The 21124-nt window shown below is 39.3% G+C and overlaps 1 protein-coding gene across 1 annotated transcript; it reads right to left on the reverse strand.

Annotated features, from left to right (window-relative positions):
• Positions 1-12712: 12712 nt before the first annotated feature.
• On the reverse strand, positions 12713-13655 carry LOC140939234 (uncharacterized). The gene has a single exon (XM_073388813.1). The coding sequence runs from the start codon at positions 13506-13508 to the stop codon at positions 12972-12974; it is 537 nt and encodes a 178-aa protein (XP_073244914.1). The 5' UTR covers positions 13509-13655; the 3' UTR covers positions 12713-12971.
• Positions 13656-21124: the final 7469 nt, after the last annotated feature.

Genomic DNA, 21124 nt, shown 5'->3' on the forward strand with positions numbered 1-21124 from the left:
TTATAGAAAGATTTTCTAGGTCACCTAAAACTAGCCAGTTTGCCGTCGGAAATGGTGCGATTTTGCTGAAACTTTAGGGCTCTTGCAAACCTACCTTACAGAGCCGAATAAGCTGATTATTTTACACACAAAAGTTTTAACTCTGATTAATAGTTCCAAGGTTTAATGGTTGCATTCTGTGGAAAGTTGGCTGAGATATGATTTTTTTTAAATGACCTTTAATTTGCTTATCGAGAAAATTAATTTGCATAACTAGAGCTGAACGGTAATTTCGCAAAAGTGGCACCTGACCCAGACTCAAGTCTATGATAAAACAGAAGTACTAAGACCAGTCTACTTCTTAATGCAATAAAATTTGTGGGCACTCTTCTTTGCGTGCTGTACAAAGTTCCGTTAATGTTCCAAACTTCGCCATTTTGACAGCAAAGCTGGAATTGTAACGGTCTGCATCGGATCGACTAATTTCCACAGCTTTAACGTTTCTAGTTATCACTAACTGTCATTAGACCCTTTAAATGTTGGACTTTCGAAAACATGTGAAGAAAACTTAGTAATCGCTTTTTCTTGGGTTTTTTCTTGTCGACGATGAACGTTACTTCCTTTTCCGTATGCAAATTAGCCTTAGATGCGTCGTTTCAACAACGTGAAACATTAATCTCGTACCCAGATGTCACTCTGTTTTACACTGAAAAGTGAGATCTGGTAAAGGTGGATACAAGGCCATTTTTCATTGGCTCCTGCTAAAAGTTGTGCCGTGATAAAAAAAAAGGTTTGATTGGCTCTTTAACGGTTCAAAATTTTCGCGGTTTTTTGGGTGGCCGCTCCAGCTGTCGTGAGACATTGAAGGATCCCAAACTTTGACGGACGATATTTTAAAAAGTAAGTGCCGGTTGTGTGGTGAGACGACCGCAAGAAAAAACTATTTTTTTCAGCGATAGTGGAAAGGCGTTACAGTTAAAAAGTATTAGAGTATGTGAAATTGAAGTCTCAGAGAGGGACGAACTTCCTAAGTTTCGTTGCAGAAGTTGCCATGATAAAGTTCTACGTCTGAACAAGAACTTAGAAATATTTGCCTCGACCTGGCAGAGTACACAGAAGGAACTTGAACGCGAACTGAAAACAAGTAGACAAGAAAACATCAAGAAACGGTCTCGGACGGGAAATACTTCCCAAAGCACCGAAAAGCCAAGAAAAATACCGCACTCAATGGTGACTTCAGCACGAAAACGTCTACCTTTCGGTAACCAGCCAACGAGTGATCAGGAGGTGAGCATAAGCAATACAAGATGTTCTGCTTCTGCCATACATGTACTACAAGGAAATCAGGTAGGTCAACCTCGGCCTGAGAGTATTTACTTCCGGTTTTAACTTATACTACAGGTGCCTAACTTTAAAGGCCCGTTTACACGTTAAAAGAGAAGGAACGGCTCGGTTAGAAACAAGTACCGGTTCCAGACGAAATCTCCTGTTTACATGTAAAAATTCTGTAATGTGCCCGACAGAAAAAGGCACGGTACGTGAGAGCCCCTTGGAACGGGTACTAGACTGTTTACACGTTGTTTTCTTCGAGACCGGTAACGATAGAGCCCGCGATAATTAAATAAAACTGCTTCGATTAGTTGTTCATATGCTCTTATAGTAGACTGTGCGTATCTCCGACAATCATGGATGCAGGTTTACAAGCACTTTTCTGGTTACTTCTAAAGAAGAGAACACGAAATTCACGTTTGACAGCGCGTGCGATTCGTCAAAGTTCTTCTGAGAAAATGTACCGAATTAGGAGAAAAACAAGGCTTACGGTTCTCCTATTAACAGCCCTTGTATCGCACTTCACAGTCGAAAGGAGCTTCTGGCAAATTCCAAGAACAAGCGCTTGGTTTGATCTTACATACAGCACTTACTCTGACGACCAGTGGTATGCTAGCTTTCGAGTGTCGAAGAATACTTTCCAGTTTCTTCTTCCAACACCCATGTGACGTACGCTAAACAACTGACGTGGGGCACCACGGGCTCATAAAAAACGTAACAGAACGGTACCGAAAAAAGGGCGAGCGTTTACACGTTGAAAAGAAAACAAAAATGTGGGTACGGAACCGTTTTTTATCGGTTCCGTTCCGAAAGGGGTCCATAGCCGCCTATGGACCTTTTTAGGAACGGAACGGATACAACTGGAACGGGTCAAGTACCGTTTACACGTCGAATTTTGTCGGAGCCGTTCGTCTTTTTATCCGGGCCGTTCCAATTTTTTCGGTCGTGTAAACGGGCCTGAAGTCTCAATTCCTTACAAATTGAATGTCTTGTGGTTTCAGAGTATGAATGTGGCCTCGCATGTGAAAATTTCCAGAATTCAAACGCCAGTTAAAAGGCCTGTGTGTCATAAAGAACCGGGCAATAACCCGAAGGTAAGAATCGTATTGGAGATAAGCTATATAGGCATAAGGTGGGCTGCTCAGGAGTTCTAGCTACTCATCAACTAAATTACGTTTATGTACTTTGCAGGCTGTTCCATCCAACCAGCCAACCAAAATCCAACTACTTTCAACTGTTCCTTTACAGATGACAGGCATTAAGAACCCAAAGGTTCAGTAAATAATAAATCAGTTTGAAAAGATTGCCAAAAATATGCAGCTAATTTCAAAAATCCCCCAACCGGTGTTTTTCTCTAAAGAAAAAGCAGGACTCAATAACCCAAAGGTAATTAAGATGCTTTAAATCAAGTTCTCATGTGCTGGTAACTCTGTTTGTAAAAGATTATGGTGACAACAAACCAACCACCCTTTGTTCCCTCCCTGTCTCTGATGTTGCTTAGATACATGCATAAATTTGTCTGCCTCCCCCCTTTTTTTCCAAATCATGGACCCTTTCCCTATTTGCAGCAGCCCTGGCTACCTCTAAATAATCATCATTCCCTTACTGCAAGCTGTTTTAGTAATTATTTTTCTTTCCTTTCTTTCTTGCGATAAAAAGAAAAAATGTATGCATACTGTCAATTACGTACATCTTCTCAAAAATTGTACCATTTTTACTTCTCCCTGCTCATTGCATGTGAATTCTATATCCTACAGTCATTTGATATGCTACAGACGTGTATGGCAGTTAGAGATGCACGTTCTTAATTTTTGCACCAGGCACTGTGATCTTTTGGGTGTGTGTCATAATAAACTCATTGAAAAAACACAGACCACAATGTTACACATACATTAGTGGTCTTTGTACAGATAATCTTATTCTTATCTTCATAACAATTCTCACTCACCAAAATTTATTTTCCTAGTTCAATAGTTGTCACCTAATACTAAAGGAGGGTGAAGTATCCCAGCTAAGCATTGCTCTTTCACTGAGGGATGCCCAGGTACTTACAGATGCAATATGGGCATCATCTTTAAGAGATTCCTTAAAGAGGAAATTTCTGTTGGATGTTGCAGCGCAGTGTGAAAATCTTGGCAAGACTGAAAAGGGTGGGAAGCCTTCGGTCCTCAAAGACAAGACTTTTGAGGCCTTGCGTACCTTTTCGTGGCTAAAAGTTGTAGAGGAAGGTCATAGGAGGTGTCCTGATGTCATTGACTTCATTTTGACAATATGTGCACCAGCACATCGGGAGACAGTAAACAAAACTAAGAAAGGAGAAAGCAGGATACCAGCAATTGGTCTGGCATATGCAGTGATGATGCATCAGTCTAACCAACAGCTCAGCCTGGTCCAACGAATGAACACCTTGGGTCTTTGTCATGGGCATGCAGAGAAGAGAAGTTTCTTTTCTTATGTGACAAATAAACAATGTCTGAGGCATACATTGTGTTACAGTGTACCAGTGTCGGAAAAATCTGTACTGGGTTACTGATAGTTAAAAAAAAAATTTGATGTTGAGACAGTGATTTCAGATTATTACCCAATGCACAGCCTTTTCACCCTACACAGCCATGGACAGCTTTTTTTTTTCTCCCTTTTTTTGGACTCTTCAGCATGGTTGCTGACTTTTGGTCGTATTGACAATTGCTAGACCTTATGTTCTTTCTGCAATACCTTGTAACTCTGTCAACCTGTGGCACAAATTTTCCATCAAAACAAGAGGATCATATATAAAGTAATGCATTTTGTCAGGTTCTTTTCCCGGGGGGGGCTACCTCTTAGAGCCCCTACCCCATTATAGTCTATTCTGTGGCCAATTATAGACCCCATGTTAGTCACTTTTGGGCAAATATGTAATTTTTGCGATCCCAACTTAGTCACTTTCTATTTATCTACCTTATATTGAATGAAGAACACTTTACTTTTTAACTATAGTACAAACATTCTGGTATGTTTGCTAACCATAAATATGAAGAACTGCCTAACCCCAAAAATCAGAAAATGTGCAACCCCATTTCTAGTAACTATGGAAAGTGCGAGTCCGTTATAGTCAATCCAGTCGTGAAAATGCGACCCAGCAGCACATCCCCATTAGCCTCTTATATGTATATGGAAGTACCTCCCCCAGAGTTCTTTTAGGATTTTCTTTAATTTGATTATGACTATCATTTTAAATGGTTTTTTTCTTATTTCAGACATATGGACGTTTAGAAAAGCAAGGGGTGTGCTTGTCACACACCTCTATGATCAATCTACTAGACCTCATGGGAGGACACTTTCATGACAAATCAAGCTGGAAAGAAATTCTACACTGTTAACGACAATTTGAACTGCAAAACAACAGTGAAGAACATGAGGGTAGATCACAGGAACAAGCAGCACAACTGGTTTGCAAGCATTGTTGTTTTTGAGAGGATTGACTTCAGCCACTTGAACAATGTCAGGCCACTTGGTGACATTCAGAATTTTCGGAATGAGAATTACCTCCTTACCTCAGAGGAAATCAAGAAACTTCAGTCAGACTTCAAAGTTCTTGTGGGGAGAATCTTTTTAGAATTCTTCAAACAACCTCAATTTGCAGCAGTTAAGAAGCGGGTACCACAGCACATTCTGCACAGGTACACTAACGAAATGAGCTCGAAGTCAGAAGTGTTTCCACTGCCAATTCAATTCAAAGATGAAAAAAAATAAGCAGATGTGGTAGACATCTTGCCTAGCCATGAAGCCACATTTGAAACAATATTTAAAGCAGCTACAGATAAGGAAGGTCCTGAACAAGAAACCTACATCCCAGCTGACTTTAACTGTCCATCTGGTGGCGATCAGTTGACAAGAGTGCGTTTTACGTATGGGCGTAAACTAAGGGCTGGAGCTCACACTTCTAAGGACCGACTGGAACATTCTCAGCCTGATGTTATAGAGCTCTTTCATACAAAGCAAGCATTCTTAACTGTAAGTACAGCTATGCAACCTATGTAATATATATGGTGACTGCAAGAGTTATGTACTATTATTTGGATTTTTATACTTATTCTATAGTCCTTTTCTGTTCAACAACTGTTGAGCATAAAAGTACAAACTGGATTTATTATATCTGGCTGCCTATGACACACTTGATCAGAAAAGATAGTTGAATTCTTTAAGTTTCCTAATACTATATCTATATTGTAATGATAGTAATAATCATCTCTTCTTCACATAAATATATAAAACAAAGCAGAGTTTAATCAAAAGCTCTTTTATACAAAACAGTTCTTAACACATTGAATAAAAAGGCTGAGGGACATTTCATAGCCCACTTTTCAATTGTGGAGTTTGGAGTCTACTTGGCAAAATAAAATGCATAATTTAAATAACAATAATTGTTATTGTTTTGTATTAATTTTCAGATCATTAATGATGTCCTGATGAACCAGAATTCAACACGTGAAATTGGTACACTGAAGTATTTTAGAGAGCGTATTATGCGCTACAATGTTCCAACAACTGTCAAAAACGTACAACCCTGATGCATATGAGGAGTTCTTTGTGTCAGTTGGAAGGGCTTACTTAGTGGAAGCTTTCCTAGATTTCTTTGGTATGGAAAACACTAAAAGTGAGCCTACAAAAAATTTGCCCGAACAAAATGCAAGCTTGGAGGCAAAGAAGGAACACTTTGATAAGGTACTTGGGAAGTTTGTTGACTACCATGTTTTCCACTTGGGTGTGACAGTCGATGTCAAAGTCCAGAATTATGGCCTCTCTTTGATTGAACTGTTCATAGTTTTATGCAACTGAATGACACAATTCATGAAGGTGATGGAGATAGAAATGTTATTAATTGGAAATACCTTTTGTGGGTTTTCAAAGCCAATAACAAATTGTCCAAGTATGCAATTGAAGGAATGTACTTCCTAACTTCAGTAAAGTGCATGCTGACCCACCAGGTGTCCGAACGTGTGATTTGGGGAAGAGGGACCAACAAGAAAGGGAAAATTGGAGTCAACATGCCAAATGATTTAGAAATGGAGCTTTAACCATCAAGAGCACAAAAAATCTGATAACTTCAATGGGGGCAAATAAGACTGAGAAGGCTGTGCTTCGTAGCTCAATGGCAGTCACTGGAGTCAGTGAATCCCTGCATAGCTCTGCATGCTTATGATGAGAGTTCAAATGTCAAGCCACCGTTAACTGCTCACACTAAAAAAAGTGCTGATAGAGATGAAGACATAGTGCTGGGGGATCTGAGGTTGCTAAGGCCATTCAAATGCGACCCAATGCATGAGCCTCATCCTTCATTCCCTGATATGCTGAAGAGTGTAAGAGAGAAGATTGACTTGGGTGAATTCTTGCGTTGGCTTGAAAATCACAAGAGACGGCTTGCAAGAGGTCAATCCGTAGTTCCTGAAAATGAAGAATCTGAATCGTCTGATGCAGATGACTAAGTAAAGTACACATGTTATAACTGGCTCGAATCCCAGCTCGAGTTCTCGCTGTGTATCAAGTATACTCAATTTTAAGTCACGGAAAATAGTTGAATTCTGCGTGATAACTGAAAGCTCTTTTGGAAATATTGCCTGCTTTCTGAAATAATGTAGGCTTTACGTGATAGCTAGTAATAGTTGACACTTTAGCTGCCCCCGCTCTGTATGTTGTCGGTCAATAGTATCCTTGGTCGTTGCGGTGTAGATCTTTAAAATATACCAATTCATATTGAAGATTTTCGCACACACTCCATACAAGAGGGTGCTAATGGGGGTAACCAATTCTCAGTTGGCTGCTAATTTTTCGGCCAAATATCAGTTAACTGCTATTTTTGTGGCCAATTCTCAGTTAACTACTAATGTTGGTTAGCTATTAACATGGAAAGCGATCTTCGTACATTGCTGCTAGCTTACATGTATACCAATGTGCCAGAGGAGAACAAAGTTCTCATCAACAAACTCGCCTTTGCTCATGAAAATAATCAATCAAACAAAAAAAGTAAAAAAGGTGATGCATGAATAAAATTTAAACAGAGGGAAAAAAACCCGTCAATTTTTCAGTGTTGCTTAACCTGTAAAATTGATGAACTTGAAAGATTCAAAACTTTCAGTGAGAATAAATAAATGTTTTTCTGTACCTTTCCGACACTTCTGTTAGTTCATGTTTAAAATATCGCAATGAGACAACAAGGTAATATTTAACTCGCGGTGGACGCAGAACTAAATATTTTGAATAAAGTTGGAAAAGCTTTAAAGCAACCACTGTCCTTGCAATCAAGAGAAAGTTCTCAAAATCTTTTGTTGGTGAAGAGCCTGCCAATATATAGGAATCGCAACCAAAAATCTTAATTTGTCCTGCCCCTGATCATCAACAAGAAATCGTCTCGCTTTCCGAGAAGGAGGAAAGAAACAAACAAATCTCTCTTCTAAGTTCCTAGTTGACTGAAATGTCAAGGACGAAGACTGAATATTCGAATCTTAAACTAGGAAGTATAATTGACTGGATCAACGTACTCACCAAGAAATCTGTCTCGCGAGAAGAACAGAAAGGAAAGTGGAAATTGAAAGCTCTGGGACTGTCTCTGCATTCTTAGAAATAAAGCCTCGTATGATTCCCCGAAAGAAACACCATAGCCCTCAATATAACATGCATGACGTGTCGCGAGGCAGCGGGCCTAGTCGGCCAACTATAATGCATTTTGTTTATATTGTTTGGAACTTTCATACCAGGGGCACCAAACGCCTTTTTTTTGTCAAATTTGTTGGAAGGAGCAAATAATTTCTAGAAATCTCTAAAATTTGGGAAAGGCTAGCCTGTTCACCGACCCTCCATTCTCTCTAGCCTTTAAGACCGTCGAACGCGTGTAAAACAAGAACGGTCGGGATTCATTGACGGCAAGCAAATATTCGGAGTTTGTTTTTTTTTTTAATAACTTACAAACGATTTTCGGAGATTGAGTTCTTCAAATTCTATTAACAAGATATTACGATTATTGTGGGAAAACGTCTGCCTAAAATTTCTATATAACAATAATAATAATAATATTAATAATAATTTATTATTTATTAGGCGCAAAATAGCATTCAAATATATGATCTAATGCGCACTAACAAAAAATAAATAAATAAAATAAATAAATAAATAAAATTAAAATTACAAAAATATATAAAATTATACGTAAAATGTCCTAAAAAAACTCCCTACAAATTTAGTATAAATCTCTCTATATATACTATTAAAAAGGCAATTATAAAATTCGATTAAAAAATGTATTGAAACTAAGTAATTGAAATCATATTAAAAACGTTAATCGACAAGTCACTCATGAGTCGTAAAACTTTAAATCATAGGCTTCTTTAGAAAGTTAAGTTTTTAGTTTGGCTTTAAAAGGCTTCAAGCTTGTTTCCATCCTTAATGCACTTGGGATGTTTGTTCCATAGAGTCGGTGCAGGCACTTGGAAAGCCCTGTCGCCTAAGGTCTTTTTAGACTTGAACGTCGGTGGAGCAAGTATCAGTTCATCATTTGACCTAAGGTTGTAGAAGGACTTCTCCTTGATAAGAAAAACGTCCACTATGATTTTCTTACAAAGTTCGGCTACTCCATGTCCTCGAACTTCGACCGTACCCATCAGGGTAGCAAACTGTTTCAGATGAGACGAAAAAGTCACCTGAAACTTTTGACACACCAGCAGTTCCCCTAAGACATCAACCTCCGGTTGTTCAAAGGCTGGATAGCGCTATCCACGAGATAAATATAAGAGAAACTAATTGCCTTATCCAGTGGATAGCGTTATACACCTTTCGAACAACTGGGCCCAGATACATTATCCAAATAGTTTATAAGGAAGCTCCAAGAATGTTTGTTGCATAACATGGTCACACCCAGCCCCAGCCTTGCTTCTATTTAAAGGCCAGGCCACTGAGCGCACGAATGTAAAAAAAAAAGGCGTATTCAAAATGGGAAACACAAACTTTCTGGCTTGAACTTTGCTGGCGCTTGTTTCCCATCTTGATGCAGGCATTAAAATCAATATTTTGATGTTGATTACAACGATTATAGCTATTCTAGAGTAAAAGAAGCTAAATGTTATTTAGATTTTGGCATCGTTTGGTTCGAAATGGAGGCTTACGACTGCGTGTTGGGTCAACATACAGGAAGTTTTCGAAGAAGAGTGAAAGAAAACTAAAATTTAACAAACATTAGCAAATGATGTAAATTGCAGTAGCGTATTCGTATAGATGAGGGAATAAATGCTTTTCAACGTAACAACCGTTGAAAAGCTGTTTCATTACGGTTCGTCGCATTCTTTTCACATTTGTGTCAACCTTTTGTTCTTAATTACTCAGTCTTCTAATAGAGGTTTCGTAACTACATTTCTGACATTTGATTATACGCTATGAATATTTGTATGAATATCGACGTAGACGCGTTTTTGGCTATCTCGCCTTTAGGACAGCCGTTGTCTTGTCGGTGACCAAACTTATTATTAGTTCCTAAGTTAGTCTAAAGCTCTAATCCTCGGAGCTCGATACAATTCATTCGATCGAGGAGTACGTGCCCGGTTTTTTTGTCCCAATGGGTTTTTTGTTCCGGGTTTTCGTACAGGGTAGTGCATCATTCCTTTGATTCTACTTTCTGTCGCGTTCCATATGATTTAAGGGCGGATGTCTGTAAATATCGACCAGAGGTGGGAAAAATAAAATTTTTGGAAAATCCCCAAAAAATAATGTAGGCTACTCTAGGTATTCTAGTTGTGAAAATATAAATTTTAGTTTCATTGGATAAATATTTTGGCGATACAGCGAATGCCAATTTCGGGCGATTGACGGCCTCCGCTAGCTATTTGCGGGCCTTTAGACCGGGCTACGAAAAGACACGATTTGAATCGAATTCAAAAATCATTCAACCCAAAAAGTTTCTTATCGTATTAAACGGGTTTTAATACACATACTGAGTGGTTATGTTCTCGAATTGATTGTAACTGGAATATTTGATCAATTTTTAAGTATTTACAAAATTTTAAGGATTTTACGCAAGCAAAATAACTGATTGTCAAATTTCAAAGGCCTAAAATCATATCCGATACATGATTTCAAACAGAAAAAGATATTGCACGTTAAAAAGCAATCTCTAAGCTTTCAAAATATGCTTTCAAAACTCTGGGCAACGATATGAAATGAATTTTTGGGAACGCAAAGTTCACGGAGCATTTAAGTGTAATTTGACTTTTCTGACTTGACAGATAGATAAGAGGTTCGGCGCCACACAAATCAATCCCCCAACAAATGCTTCAGCCAAAATCAAGTCTCACAGTGATACATAGATGCTTCATATGCATTAGGTGGAACGTTTCATACCATTTTGTCAGCTGTGAATGAAGAACTCTTATTCCGGCCTCAGACGTGCCAACCCCTGATAAAGGAAAATCTGGAGACCCATGAAAAAAAATCTGGAGATTCTATAAAAAATAGTGAGATTCTATTTTTTTCCCGATCAAGATTAAACAAACCCCTTTTCCATCGAGGAAAGTCATTAACAGTTTATTTAAATGTTTTATTGAACTTACAAAGACTACTGGGAAACTCAACATGGGAGACGCCTGGGAATTAGACCTCGTTCCCAGGGCCTACTCATCTTTCAAAATGGCGGACAGACACGAAGAAAAACGATTAAGTTTATTGAACACAAGCGAAAATCACAGCTGGGTACAAAAAAGTAAGAACAGTGTTCTTCTTTATTAGTTTCTCACTTTATGGCACAAGCATTCCTCGAAATTAATTTCCCATTTTTATTCTGATTCAACAACTTAAATCATTTCAGAATGATTTTTCCCAAAACCCGTGAGATTGAGGAGCCTTGTCGTGAGACCGTGAGAAATGACAAAAAATCGTAAGACTCACGGCAGAACCGTGAGAGTTGGCAGGTCTGTGGCCTTCAGGTGCATTATTTGAACTCGCCTCGCCAATATCAACATTTGGGTCAAGTTCCGATCACGAAACAGCGAAGTTTCAGGGGCACCCAACGGGAAATTTTGAGAAAAAGACCTAAAAACAACAACAAAGCGTGAATAAAGTTTTCTGAGACTATTTTAAGCATTTTGGGAGATTGCTGGAAAAAAATTATCTGTTCCTCACTCCCAGCAAGACTGATGGAAGAGTTCCCAGCGAGCAACCTTACAACCTGCAACCTGACTTACTGGGAAGTTTCATAGGGCACAATTCAGATCTTGAGTGGTAAGTAACCCATACAAATAACCCGTAGCAGCTATTCTAGACTTCAAATCCCCTCTGACACCCTGAATTATCTTTTTCCCAGCAACACTTTCCTTCCAAGGACTATTATTTCTTTCACATCTCCCAGCCAGCAACAATGTGCCTGAAGAAGAGATACTTTGAGGAACAGATCCATTGGGTGCCCCTGAAGTTTTCAAAATCTACACCAACTATCTATCCTCTCTATTATATAATCAGGTCTACAATTTATTTTTTGTACCTTGTGTCCTTGTTTGACTTCATTTCTGAAATGAAACTGAGACAAACCACTGCGAAATTCCCGCTGGCTCGACATGCACGTATCACGTGAAAGAGTCGTTTAGGACTCGATTGCGTCACGTAAACATGGCATACAGCGATTATTTCTGATTTGCGTGAAAAAAAACAGAAGACAGTCTCAATTTTTTTTTACGATGCAGTTTTACCGATCGCAGGCTTGTGATTCCCGAGCTTGTCTATCAAACCGCGAAATGCAAATAACGTCTTTTCTCTTGTAGTTTGTTTTGGAGACATCCGCTCTTAAATGTTCGTTGAACAGTATTGCTAAGATATCTTGTCATTAAATCACGCGCTGGACCATTGAGTCCATTAGGCATCCAGCATGAGTCACTCCATACATGTCGTTGTGTTTTCATTCGCGCTTTGCGCGCTGTGTCCGTAGGGTAGTAATGAATCAAAACCGCGGAAACAACGACCTAATTCGCGTTGAAGCAAATATTAAGGAGCTTCAGCAACGTCGAAAACGACGACAGTAAAAGCGTCGCTAAAAATGAATGAGCGTCCTTTGAAAATTTGTCTCGCCTATTTGGACCCGCTAAATTCCTAAAATGCTGGCGATTATTCCTGAAGATGAATTCTTTTAAAACGACTTTATCCAGGCTCAAAAAGTGAAAAGAAAATTTGTCGAAATATGTTCAAGACCTCCATGAAAAGTCGCATTTGGAGGTTTCACGTTGCAGTCGTGTAGTCGCGCAATTAATAAATAATAATGATGATGATTATAATCATCAAAGCCCCAGCATGGTGGCTCTTTTAAACGTCTGTGTACAATTTTGCCCAATTGGTTCTTCCCTTACTGGATCTTTAAATATTTCCAGAGGTAAACGAATGACACTTTTTTAGCACGCAAACACTATATTTATTGCTTAGTACAGTAGGTGTATGTGAATATAACTTGTTTATCGCATTATCGTACAGACTTCAACACACAAAAGCCCAAATTAAGAAATATAAAATGTCTTTCATGAAACACGATGTGTTAACTAACAGTCCGTTCGCCTAAAAAACGAAAAAGAACGTTCACAATCATGCGCCCTTTTTAAAAAGTGCTTATGTTATACACAACAGCAAGTTTATGCTAAGTCACGCGAGACAACCTTGTCTATTTAATGAGCGTCGGCAATGTCAGCGAACACTAGAAAGATTGGCCACATTTCAACTCCCTGGTTATCCGGTGTATGCCCAGAGTAGAACTGTGCAGTAGCATATGGCTTAGCAACCAAACGCCTATTTCCACCTGTAGACAAACAAAACGTACCGCGTGTATCACTCCAAGCAAATACTTTGATGATACGGTCGCCTTGGTGGGGTGTTTCAGCCAAGAAAACTGGAAAGACAGGCCTTCCACCGCCTCCTGTCTGAGGCGCGGAAAATCCACCTTGTGGACCATTTCCAGCCCAAGCTCCTTCGGCAGCGCGAAATATTTCGGCTACTTGGGCTTGTTGAGCCGGTGGTAACTGCGTGTAAACATTTTGTTGAATTCCCAGTGTACAGGAACATAAACCACCAATTGGAGCACCTCCCTGCTGAATTCGTTGAAGATACACCAGGAAGCGATGTTTGAACCAAGGTGCCATTAACTCTTGGTTGTTAGCAGGCGGAGGATTGCGTCTGGAAAACATTGTGCCACGATTATTTGCCATTACGACGCCGCTTCACTTCTTCCTGTATTCTAGCTCAACAGCAATTTCGAGTTCAACTCAGTTCCTGTTTGCTCTCAAGTGGTCGTGTGACGTACTACTGAGCAATGCGGAATTTTTCAATAATAATTATAAGTAATAAATAATAATGATGATTGTAAATACTCATAGCGCCAGCATGGCGGCTCTTTTAAACGTCTGTATACAATTTGCCCTTTTGGCACCCTTTTTCCTAGCCTGCGAAGCGCAGACGCATTTCCGGTCGTCGCTTCTCTCCCTCCGAAAAATAGCGTCTGCGAACCCGAGCGACAAAACGATTTCCGTGACGTAAAACCTTTTGTTTTGATGTAGGCCAATCAGATCAAAGGATAGAATACAGCTCGAGTGACTCCTCGCGACCTCGCGCGCTGAAGTGTCTTGGATTTTGGAGAGAATTACCAAATATGCTTTGGAACGTGAATTTCACGACCATAACAAGGTTTCCTGCGACGTTGAATGCTGACTTCTTTATGAAGCAACTGCTTCTTAAGCTATGTATGTGATGTGGGCCTTTGGTTTCGCTTTATAAAATACGGTAGTACGTGACATAAACAAAACCTGGACAAAATAATCGCTACAGCGAAAGGAAAGCAACATAGCTTAATGACATCGCGCTCAGACTTATTTATTTCAATTTAACCAGCGCTGACAAAAGGTGGTGAATCAATTACACAGACACATCCTTGACTGATTCAGAAATCTCTAACAATCGCTCGTTAATAATTCTAGTATCGCCACAACACAATGATCTGAAATATTATAAACCTGGGCCAGACCCAGCGTGAAATAAATAGTTACAGCAGTAAATAGATCATAGTCAAAATGCCATTTCAGCTACGACGCTTCTACTCATCTCACAAAAAACTATGGAAATGAGAACCTTGAAAAGAACATGTATTTAAAGAAATATACCGGAGCAAATATAAAATGCTTTCGATCTGATCAAAGTTCTATCTGAACCAAGAAGCAACCACGCATGGGAAATCAATTACCACATGTCCTACCTTTCAAAGATAAAGGATATCTACTAAAAAATATCTAAAACGGCACACGACAAACTATCGAAGAGTTCTCCAAGGCATACTTTCCTGCCAGGAACCAGAAAGGAACAGAAGCAACAAACGGCATGATGCGTCTACTGTCATTAGGACAGTTATCGTTTCGAATATGATCAAAACAACTACGTCTGATAAATCATTGACTCCGTAGGCAAATAGATGAAAAATGTCCTCTAATCTTTTCTTCGATATGAATCCTCTTGATACTTATTTCGTCAATCAGTCCCACAATCCTGGCAAATTAACTTTCGTAAACGCGTCGTTCTGAGAAAAAAGGACGGCTATACACAAGCCACGTCGTCCTTTCAATTTCGACTTGAAAACATATCCATCGCGCACGATCCTGCGAGAAGTCTCGCGAGTTAGTTCCTTGATTTTAAGAGCTAAACCGCGATTGGCTAAAAATGTTTTACGTCACGGAAATCGTTTTGTCGCTCGGGTTCGCAGACGCTATTTTTCGGAGGGAGAGAAGCGACGACCGGAAATGCGTCTGCGCTTCGCAGGCTACCTTTTTCCTAGTCGTCCTCAGCCATATCGGAAGTGACATCACCTGTCAAGCTTGTCGAGAAAATCGAGGACGCCTGGCAAATAACAGGAAATCCAAAATGACGGCGCCGAGCCAAGAATGTGACATCAGCCAAAATCCTTGAAGGAATAAAAATGCGTTGGAAATAGGTTGGGATTAAAATACATAGGGTTGTCAGAGAGTTTTCTTTCAAGGAATCGATAATGGAAGCTGCCTGCCGGAATGAGTTGAAGTATGTTGAACTTCGTGATAGATGTGCTCTGCACTCAGCATATTATCTACCGGACGAAGAAATCGGAAATCGTTAATCGCAGCACAATGCAAGAGAGACTTCAGTTCTAGACTAGGGGTGTGTTCCTTTCGGTGAATCCAAAATCGGATTTTAGATCTAAGAACGGATTTCGCGTTCCTTTCGGCAAATCCAAATCCGGATTTTTGATCTGGTGAATCCTTTAAGGATTCATTGAATTTGAAATCCGAAGAATCCAAATCCAGATTAACGGATTAGTGATCTACGCTGTTCCATTCACAGTCAGGGGATCCGAAATTAGTCAGATGATCCAGAGGTATTTCCAGTTGAAGTATTCCCAAAGAGGCCGTAGAGTTTCCCCGTTGCTGTCATTTGCCGCAAAACATCTGAAAACATTATAAGATTGTTCCTGGTACATTAAAATATCCATATACTAACCATTTGTCTCCAAAGATTGCTTGAAATCAGAAACAAGTAAAAGTAACAAATGAACTGCTATCTAGCTACAAACTCGCTTGTAGACGCGACGGGCACTCGATCGTGTTACATAAAAAAACCCGAGCTATGGAACTGGATCAAACTGGCCGACATTCTTTAAATAATTTTTAATTTTAATGCGCTTCTTTATTTGTCTGTTTTATATGTTCCATCGTCGCTATTCGAACTGCCGACCACTAAATTCTGCACGGTATAATCGCATAAAACACGTCATTTTTTGAGAGGCTGTCGTGCATATTGCACGCGTTGGCGAAAGGTTACCAAGGTTACAAATCCAATTTCGGATTTCACGTTCCTTTCGACCGCGAAATCTGGCAAATCTAGGATCAAAAATCCGTTTTTGGATTCGCCGAAAGGAACATCGGAAATGATAGTGGACTCATAGTAATCTCGTACCCAGATCTCACTCTGTTTTACAGTGAAACATAATCCTTACATTTCACATTTCTAAGGGGAAAAATAACTCTCTTTTCCACAGAAAAGCACTAACCATCACTTAGAATCCCCTCAAGTGTCAACGGCAAAATCTCTTGGAGTGCATATTGACCAAAACTTAAGCTGGGAATGCCACATACAGAGTATTTGTGAAAAGATTGCTTCTGCTTTGGGTGCAATTAAAAGAATACGACATCTTATTCCTTTTAATGTATTAATTAATGTTTACGACAGTTTAATTCAACCGCATTTTGATTACTGTAATGTCGTATGGAGCAACTGCGGCATTGGTCTTTCCGATAAGCTGCATAGGCTCCAAAATCGTGCAGCCCGTATTCTAATGTCCGCTAATTCTGATTGTAATGTGGACGATTTGTTCCTGGCACTGGGTTGGCGTAAGCTTAACCAGAGACAAGTATCGACTTCTATTATGATGTATAAAACCGTACATGGGATGACTCCCGACTATATAACATCTAAATTTGTATCTCGTGACGAAATAACTTCTTATCGATTGAGGAATACTGAAAATAAATTAGTCCTTCCACTGCCCCGTACCAATTATTTAAAGTAAAGTTTCTCCTATAGCGGAGCTAAGCTATGGAACAGCCTATCCCATGATTTAAGATCTGCAGATTCTTTACATGATTTTAAACGCAAACTGTGTCGCAACAGTTTTGAATGAGATCATACATTAATACAGTTTTACACGACGTCCTTGAAAAGCAGCTTTTATTTGTAAATAGCGAGGTGGTTAAAATTTTAAGAATATATTTTTAATCAGAGTTAGTTTAGTTAGGTATAATAGATCTTAGATTTTTAGTACATGCTGAAGGAATTTTAACCGTGTTTAAATAAAGTTATCTAAGGTCTGTTTTGTTTTGGTTTTTTTTGACGAGGAAGAGTCAGCTGAATAATATATCATGATATATGTTTGCGTGGCTTAAAATAATTCAATTACTGCGACTTGTCACGCATTCCTAAAGAGGGGCGGTCGATTAGAAAACAATAGCGTTTTGACTTGTATCGATCAATTTTATTGTATTCTCATCTTTTTTTAAATGATAGTTATTGATAATAATAAAAAATAAGAGTTAACCTGCAAGGTAAGTCCTCTTGTCAGCACAATAAAATTTGTGGACACTCTTTTTTGCTTATCAGATCTTTGTACGCGGTACTCTGATAAAAAAAATAAAAATAAAATAAAAAAATGGCCCACACTTTTTCTATCTTAAAAAGTTTTTTTAAAGAGAAAATCCATGTATAGCTTTGCAAAAGGCAAATTAGCGGTAAATTTCAGTTTCATTCAAAGATCTTTAAAGCGTTTATCGGAAGCAGAATGAAACGGGAAAAATAGTTTCTTTTTTCAGTGAATACACGTAAAAGGGATTATCTCAGTTTTTAGTTTTTGTTAGGGTATAACATCCGTATTCCCAAGATAATCTTGTTTTGGTTTCAATCTAATTGAATTATAATGCAACAGGTGCCAGTTCCAAATATGATTATGTCATTGAAATCGCCGAGGAGATCAATTGTGAAAAATGGCTTATTCGGCTATTTCATCAAGCTGTTCTTTCCGCGAGATCGTCAAGACAGAGTGTGGTCACAGTAGGGGTGTGGAGGGAAATGTGTTGGTCGCAGAGTGCATGAATGATATTACGTCGCACTTAGCCAGCTGTCACTTGTCTAAGTGTAGCAAAGTCAATGACTGAATGAACTCATATTAGCGAGAGTAGAGGTTTGGTAGCTATTTGGAACTGAAATGACAATCTGCCCAATGCACAGACACTAAATAGCCTGTGTACAGACCCCCCTCCCCTTAGGAAAAATCGGAGAAGGGGCCCCTTCTCCGAAGGGGTGGGGGGTGGTGTGTACACAGGCTAACACTAAAATGACAATCTGCCCAAGGCACAGACACCTTCTTGGCAGGTTTTTGCGAACGCCAAGGTCTTGTTAGGTTCGATTGTAAGCCGCTGTGCTGGAAAATGAGCCCCCAAGGGACCGGGAGACGGCGGAAATCGAAATCGGAAATCTTGCCCTAATAAATTCTTACCTTTAAAATACTATACATAAAGGTTAATCCGTGTGTTGTAAAAGATAGTTTTCTGATGAAAAAAAAGAAAGAACTTTCTACACGGAGTCAGGATTCAACCTCGTTCCCAGGGCTCCCCCCCTTGCCATTTTCTAAGAGGAATGTCCTGGGGACGTGTATGAAAAGTATTTCATTCTTGCAATAAAAATAATTTTTTTAACTTAAACAGTGTTTAAAACATGTCTCTGGTTTTGTAAAAATTAGTGACACTTAAAAGTACCAGAATGTTCAGTTCAACTTTATATAGCCGATTTGCTCCTCCTGTCGTAAGAAACGTAAAAAAACTTGACGCCAAAGGGTCGAGAAGAGTACGATTGAGCAGTCAGCAACCCTGTCAACACCTTTGCCGGAGAGGTTTATTGGACAAGATTTCTCTGTTTTTCTTGTTTTGATAACGTTTACATTAAGTCTTCAAAAATGCCTCCAGATTGCAGGTTTTTTTTGTATTTATACCCTCTTGAACAATGTGCTCCATCAAAGTGCTCCTCTCATCTCTCTATTTTTAACCTATTTTACCATCCACCCTCTCTCCCCCCGGTTCCACCTCTACTTTTACAAGCATTTATACTTAAAGGGGTGAAATCTCCTGTGTATATTAAATTCTGAAAAATTAAGTCCTTCTACTTTTTCCTTAAATTCTTAAACTTAGTTTTTTTTTCTTTAAGAATAGCCAAAGATGCTGCTAATTAGGCTGCAATACGCGCACTCGCCCTTTCATATACTTCCTCTAGTGAAATGCCTACCCTTTCATATACCTTAAGCCTGAAAAAGATACCCCTTTCGGGCGGAGCCTCCCCGTATAGGCCATCATAGGGAGTTCCCCGACTCCCGTTCCAATTTTGTGCTCACCTATTGCCAGTCCATGTTGGACTCTAGGCCCGTTTGAGTCAACACTTAAACATAGTCCTAAGTGTAATTACAATAAAGTAATGGACGAAATGACCAATGTAATATGAACTTGAATATAAATTGAACTTAACCATAGAGATCTGCTGCAAGAAGACGAGGTGTTCGAAAGGCAAAATCTTGTTGCAGAAATCGCTGGAGAGTAATTGAGACCACAACACCCTCAATCAGAAGCTTTAAACCTATGTGTATGCCGGAAGATCAACCTAGTCAGTTCAACGTGGTAACAGAGCCGTAGGGCAGCTGCCCCCCCTCCGGACTTGTTGAGCCAGACAAATCAAGTCTGTGGGTGGATTTGTTTTCTTTAGACTCAGTTATTTTGATTATAGTGATTTGCAATTGTTTGCCATTTTCATCTTCGAGGTCTATTTTTCGGAGACATATCTCATGACAAGTGCTGAAAATAGCATTTTGGAGCCTCCTAATTTGAAAATTTTCTGGAGGAGGATAACCTCAGACCCCTCTCTACAAGGCTCGTGCCTTCGGCACTCGCGATAATACCCCCCGTTACAAAAAACTTAGCAACAGCCCTGGGTAATGCTAAAAAAAATCTTGTGTCACTTGAAATACCATTCAAACCCAGGGAAAGAAAAGGAGACCTAATTTACAAACTTTCGTCTTTCATACAAGAGTGCAGGTGCTTTTCTCCATCAGCTCAGTAGTAAACATAGATAACATAGGGATCCTTAATTTAGTGTGATTGACAGCCGGCAAAAACTTTTGGAATTTAACAGGAGACGGATCGTAAACAAAAAACTATGCCTTTTTCTTTATGCAATTCCTAGTTTTTACTGAAATGTTATTGCTGCGGAGCGACCGTAGGGAGCGAGCAGCAACGTAATCAGGATTTTAGGGAAATATATGAGGGGCGACGAATTCTCGAATTCATCACTTTTTTCCACAATGCATTGCATTTAACCACACTTTTTACCACAATGCATTGGATTTAACCAGAGTGCATTGCGCCACGAACAAGTCAAATAAAAACACTGGGAAGTTCGCATCGTTCGCTGCCCAGACTCAGAGTTTTCTTTGTAGCAAATTTTCTCCAGCACAGTTAGAGGTCTTACCAAATTTAAGACACGCAGGAGTCTTTCAGATGAGTACGAGGGTTAACTTGGGGATTGGACAGCTGTAGTTTTTCCGCTTCTGCTTGCGACTCCGACGACGGAGTCCTAAGTGGAGGCAGAAGAATCAGGACGCTATTTTCACTAGATCGTAAAGTTCTATGCTTCTGATTACGACTCCGACGCCGATTCTGTCGCTAGTGAAAACTAGGCTTAAGTATTCAAGGAATCAAGTTTTTTGCATTTCTATGTTGAATTCTTCTATTTTCGTTGAAATGCATTGTAAATTTCTAAAGGTTTTTTAGAGACAAAATTAGCCCTAAAACCAGGCTAATGATTTTGAAAGGCAAAAGGTAAAATGATGGACTAACTTAATCATTGGAATTCGGAATTTTGGTAGAGGAAAAAACCACATTTTTTCCAGCCTCTCCATTTTGGGCTGATTTTCGCAAAATGGTGCCTCACACAAAAACGAAGCTCGGATGCATAAATAAAAGAAAATGGCTACAACTGATAAAGATGACAATCTGATTCACATTGTAGTGTTCGTCTTTGTAACAGTGCCAGCAGTTCTAATCCTGAAGAAAAAATATGTCATTTCATAAATTTCCCATCGACAATCAGCAACGAAAAAATTGGGTTGTAGATATCCGTCGTGATAAAGGAGCCTCGATATGGTGTTTGCGTGGTTACTGTTCCGAGATGACACCGGGAACTGTGAAAAGGGCTATTTCAAGGTAGGCGTTTA

This window comes from Porites lutea, chromosome 1 (assembly GCF_958299795.1).
Source record: "Porites lutea chromosome 1, jaPorLute2.1, whole genome shotgun sequence".
Lineage (NCBI taxonomy): Eukaryota > Metazoa > Cnidaria > Anthozoa > Scleractinia > Poritidae > Porites > Porites lutea.

Excerpts from the sequence above, each read along its gene's own strand:
- LOC140939234 (XM_073388813.1), bottom strand. The coding sequence starts at position 13,508 with ATGGCAAATAATCGTGGCACAATGTTTTCCAGACGCAATCCTCCGCCT.